At 33.9% G+C, this 6,000-nt stretch overlaps 1 protein-coding gene across 1 annotated transcript in view; it reads left to right on the top strand.

The window, feature by feature from the left end:
- The first annotated feature begins 1,610 nt into the window (after positions 1-1,610).
- LOC136024940 (ionotropic receptor 25a-like) overlaps positions 1,611-6,000 on the top strand; it is a 126,732-nt gene continuing 122,342 nt past the window's right edge. Inside the window, exons 1-2 of the mRNA XM_065700533.1 lie at positions 1,611-2,009; positions 4,408-4,539. Of these exons, the coding sequence (XP_065556605.1) occupies positions 1,943-2,009; positions 4,408-4,539 (199 nt within the window). The 5' untranslated portion in view covers positions 1,611-1,942. The remainder of the gene's footprint in view (positions 2,010-4,407; positions 4,540-6,000) is intronic.

Below are 6,000 nucleotides of genomic sequence, written 5' to 3'. Positions count from 1 at the left end.
AGACGTATCAGCAATATTTTAGAACGGATTATCGTATCAAGAGGAAACTTCAGGGGTATCATGAGTGAGAAATCCAGATGACCTAAGGAAAAATGTGCCAGCTACTACTGCAATTAATACTTCAATCATCCAATCAATTATCAATCATTTCATTAATACTTAAACACTATTACAAACGTAGGAAAGTTATTCGGCACTTAAAAAGTATTAAAAGAACTAAATGCATAAGCACTAAAAGTGCTTATAAAGCACTAAAAGAACCATCTAATTCAAACAATACATATGAAATAAAGATGAAGGAGAATAAAAACTAGCATACAGTAAAAAGAAAAGAAAAAACTGGTAGTAATTATAATAATAGAAATTAATAGAAACCAAGAAAGTAGAGAAACAGGAAAGACCAAGTTAACATTAGAATATGAGATAAAAAAAAAGACAAATAGACAAGGACTTTAAAATTTTGGAAGGTTCCTGAAAATAGACGGTCACAGAAGAAAGAGACAAATCACATCCCATAATAAGGAATGCAATTACCCATAACTCCTAAAACTAGAATTAGATCTGAAAATAAGGACACAATTAGAACCGCCTTGTCCAATACGTCTATATAGAAAACCACCTGTCCTTTGGCTTGAATAACAAGGAATCTAAAATTCAAAGAGTGCTCAAGGGTCATGGAAATGGCTTTATAAGGGTCAGAATTTTTACGTTAAGGAACGAATTGTAGCTCATAGTAAATGAAGTATTGAAAGGAATAATACATAGATGATGGTGACATAAAGGATCGATCATAAATGGTGCCAGTCAAGAGGATCCTATGTAGTGATTGTTAATACAAGTTTTTTTTTACTTATAAGCTAACACATGTTTAAAAATCGCCTCCGTCGGGAATTGAACTTGAAACTTTCGGAGTAGAATTCTCTCATGCTAGCCACTGTGCTATGCAGGTTTTTAAGGATTTTAAACATAGTTTATGGTATACTTACATGATGTGGGTTGCAGTGACAGCTTGTAACCTAGTATCCTAGTTGCAGCGGTAGCTAGCAACCTTGTAAGCGATGATCGCGTCCAGTAGTGAGAAATACAGCAGCGCATAACTCCAAAAAATAGGGTCAGATCGAATCACAAACTATACTATTAGAATCACTTTTTCCAAAACCACTGTTTAGAAATTTACAAAGCCTTGGCTGGAATAACGAGGAAAATCTATTGGCTTGAAAAACAATCGAGATTGCAGTGGTAGCTAGCAACCTAGCAAGAGAAAATCTCGCCCTATAGTATAAAATAAACTAGCTCACAGCTCCTAAAACGAGAATCAGATCAAAAAATTGAAGTACACTATTAGAACCGCATTGTCCAATACCCTATATAGGAAACTAACATAACCTATATAGGAAACTTGAAAAAAAGAAAGAAAATATGTTGGCATGAAAAACAAGAAAAGTTGCTTGAACTACGATATTCTGCATCAGTGGCAGGTTTTTGTTTTCTTTCCATTTTTTCAGTGCCTTTCTTATGAATCTGCGAAGCAAAAAGGAGAAAGTTTTGACGATTGTCCAACTTTATTTTATCAAAAGTAAAATCAAAGTGAAGCTCCCTTATTCAGATGTACACTATAATTTAAACAATTTATTTAATCAAACCGCTTAACAAACAGTTGTACACGCGAGAAGCATAAAAACCTTAATCTAGGTTTCCTATGAAGTGAGCTACGAAATTTGAGATATCCCTTTGACCATGAGCATGATAATATACAAAAATATATTGAGAATTAATTTATTCTTTTGCGTGATACAAAAATCCCAAAACACATGATAGTTCTTCTTTAATGTCGAAGCATATCATTAAAAATGAAACAGTAAAGGAAGTGAATATTGAATGTGAGCTTTAGGCAATTCTTTTCTATCTGATAGATAGCAGATGTTAGACTGAAATAGCAGAGATGATATCTTCAATAAAGGTGTTGAGTTTTGGCTGTCTTGTGCATTTTTGCTTTACGTTAGACTATAGTAAGTGCGATTATTTTCTATATATTTACTTTCATTTTCTGAAAATATTAATTTACTTTTCAGATAATTAGTCTGACAATCAGCCATTGTTTTTAAGATGTTTTCTAAACGATATGTCGTTATGAAAAAATTAAATTTCCTTGAGCTACCGACATTTTCTCTAAAGATTTTTCTGAAATGGGTCCCATAGAATGGGGGCAATGCATAAAATGAGGTGCAACAGGAAATGCCATCAAAATATACAAGGGCGTCTCAGATAAATATAATTAAATATAATTATATAATTCAATATAATTAAATATAATTATAATTATAATTATATTAAATATAATTAAGAGCCGCACACAAGCTTTAGACACAGAAATTTACGAAAATATAGACTATATTTGAAAAATTTAATTTTTTTTTACTTTTGTTCAAAATATAAAAAAAAAATATATAATGCCTTATAATATAGCCGTTGGAAAGGAGAAAACACCGAGTTTAATTTCTTTTTTTACAGAAGAGCGAAATTTTTTTTTACAAAACCTAATATCACCATTCAATATATGGAATTTTATGATCAAAAAATCTGGTCAATCATGCTCATCAAACAGTTCGTGGTAACGAACTGCAGTAAGGAGCGACCCGGCTCAATAGTAACCAAAACTCTAAAAAATTGAACTTTGATATCAATAGCTACATCAAAAGAATTGCATTTTAATGCTGATTTTAAATATATAAGTTTCATCATGTTTAGTCTTACCCAGCAAAAGTTACGAGCCTGAGAAAATTTGCCTTATTTAGGAAAATAGGGGGAAACACCCCCTAAAAGTCATAGGATCTTAACGAAAATGACACCATCAGATTCAGCGTATCAGAGAACCCTACTGTAGAAGTTTCAAGCTCCTATCTACAAAAATGTGGAATTTGGTATTTTTTGCCAGAAGACAAATCACGGGTGCGTTTTTTTTTTTGTTTTTTTTTTTTCTTTTCCCCAGGGGTCATCGTATCGACCAAGTGGTCCTAGAATGTCGCAAGAGGGCTCATTCTAACGGAAATGAAAAGTTCTAGTGCCCTTTTTAAGTGACCAAAAAAATTGGAGGGCATCTAGACCCCCTACCACGCTCATTTTTTTCCCAAAGTCAACGGATCAAAATTTTGAGATATCCATTTTGTTCAGCATAGTCGAAAACCATAATAACTATGTCTTTGGGGATGACTTACTCCCCCACAATCCCTGGGGGAGGGGCTGCAAGTTACAAACTTTGACCAGTGTTTACATATAGTAATGGTTATTGGGAAGTGTACAGACGTTTTCAGGGGGATTTTATTTTGTTTGGTGGTGGGGCTGAGGGGGGGGGGCTATGTTGGAGGATCTTTCCTTGGAGGAATCTGTCATGGGGGAAGAAAAATTCAATGACAAGGGCGCAGGATTCTCTAGCATTACTATAAGAAAACAATGAAAAATAAACATGAAAACGTTTTTTCAAATGAAAGGAAGAAGTAGCATTGAAACTTAAAACGAACAGAGATTATTGCGCATATGAGGGGTTCTAAAAATACTTTAGCATAAAGAGCGAGGTATTTAGGAGGAGATAAATACCTTGCTCTTTATGCTAAAGTATTTTTAGTAATTTCAACTATTAATTCTAGGGCCTTTCTGATTCAGGGGTCATTCTTAAAGAATTGGGACAAAACTTACGATTTAGTGTAAAGAGCGAGGTATTAACGAGGGTACAAACCCCCTCGTATACATAATAAAAATATAAGGTTATGAAAGTTTGTTATGTAAGTTAATTCTTAAGTTACGTGTATTTTTTACTAATAAAAACGTTCATTAAAAATTAAAAGTTTTAGTTGTCTTTTTAAGTAACCGAAAAATTGGAGGGCAACTAGGCCTCCTTCGCCACCCCTTATTTCTCAAAATCATCTGATCAAAACTAAGAGAAAGCCATTTAGCCAAAAAAAGAATTAATATACAAATTTCATTTTAATAATTTATGTGCGGAGAGCCAAAACCAAACATGCATTAATTCAAAAACGTTCAGAAATTAAATAAAAAAAACTATTTTTTTTAGCTGAAAGTAAGGAGCGACATTAAAACTTAAAACGAACAGAAATTACTCCGTATATGAAATTAGTTGTCCCCTCCACAATCCCTCGCTCTTTACGCTAAGGTTTGACTCTTTGCCACAATTCTACTTTTTAAAACAATTAAAAGCTTTAGCGTAAAGAGCGAGGGATTGTGGAGGGGACAACTCATTTCATATACGGAGTAATTACTGTTCGTTTTAAGTTTTAATGTTGCTCCTTACTTTCAGCTAAAAAAATTAGTTTTTTTTTTATTTAATCCACACAGGAACGGAATTTATTACTCTGATAAATTACTTTTAATGTTTCTTCTCTTTGTTTCTAGTAATCGTCGGAGTTAGAGAAAGTCCCGCCTTAGAGACACTAAGAAGATCTGTTTCACAGCTTGGAAAAGATGATGGAACCTTTAACTACTTCACTGTTAATGACACGAATTATATAATAGAACTAGACAAATGTAAGTATATTTGGTTACTCAAATTCTAGACTATTTTCAATATTGTCAGGACAAAGGTCAAACAGGAAAAAAGCTAAAAGCGAAAAGATTTTATCGTTTAAAGATTTTTGCGGGATGTGCTTCTGAAAGATACAATTATTAAAAAAAGCTTGTAGACTAAAAGAGTTCAGTTTAAAAATGATATAATATATCATAAAATATATCATAATATATATATATATATATTTCTATATATGTATATATATATATATATACTAGCTGTTGGGGTGGCGCTTCGCGCAACCCCAACACCTAGTTGGTGGGGGCGCTTCGCGCCCCCCCCCCAAGCCCCCCCGCGCGCGTAAGTCGTTACGCGCCATATTAGTTACGCGCCATTGTAGTTGTGTCCCAATGTCCTACCTGTGAATATATATATATATATATATATATATGTTTTTAACTACGTAAAACTTGCGAATATACAACATTCTTTGCTGTCCCATTGTCTGTGCATATAAATAGATTGTCAGGTTTACCGACTCTTGAACATGCAACATATAATGGTCCATGGGAAAACAATCCGTATTCAGATCTATACCTCATGATTTGATTGAGCTTTGTTGATGGTGATTGCTAATCGAACATTCCCTGTGTCCCCGTCGTAATTTATATATCCCCCTGTGCCCCCCGGCGTCCCTGTTGTAGTTGTGTCCCTGTGTCCCAGTCGTCATTTATATTCCCTGTGTCCCGGTCGTCATTTGTATCCCGGTGTCCCGGTCTGTATATACATTCGTTTTTTTAGTTTTGTTTTTCTCCTTTATTTTTCATTTTTTTTTTCCTTTTTTATTTTTTTCTTTTTTAGTTTTTTAGCTTTTTTAGTTTTTTTTATAAGTTTTTAGTTTTTTTTCTTTTTAGTTTTTTTGTAGTTTTTACCTTTTTTTTAGTTTTTTTAGTTTTTTTTTACTTATGTCCTGGTCGTCATTTATACTCCCTGTGTCCTGGTCGTCATTTGTGTCCCGGTGCTTTGTTGATGGTGATTGCTAATCGAACATTCCTTGTGTCCCGGTCGCTTTCCCTTTGAGTGTCGTCATTTATATTCCTCGTCATATTATAGTCATTTTATTATAATTATACTAGCTGTTGGGGTGGCGTTTCGCGCCACCCCAACACCTAGTTGGTGGGGGCGCTTCGCGCCCCCCCAAGCCCCCCCGCGCGCGTAAGTCGTTACGCGCCATATTAGTTACGCCCCATTGTAGTTGTGTCCCTATGTCCCACCTGTGAATATAGATATATATATATATATATATATATATATATATATATATATATATATATATATATATATATATATGTTTTTAACTACGTAAAACTTGCGAATATACAACATTCTTTGCTGTCCCATTGTCTGTGCATATAAATAGATTGTCAGGTTTACCGACTCTTGAACATGCAACATATAATGGTCCATGGGAAAACAATCCG

The sequence above is a fragment of the Artemia franciscana genome, chromosome 3 (assembly GCF_032884065.1).
Source record: "Artemia franciscana chromosome 3, ASM3288406v1, whole genome shotgun sequence".
Lineage (NCBI taxonomy): Eukaryota > Metazoa > Arthropoda > Branchiopoda > Anostraca > Artemiidae > Artemia > Artemia franciscana.
This window is presented reverse-complemented; position numbering and strand designations above follow the sequence as displayed.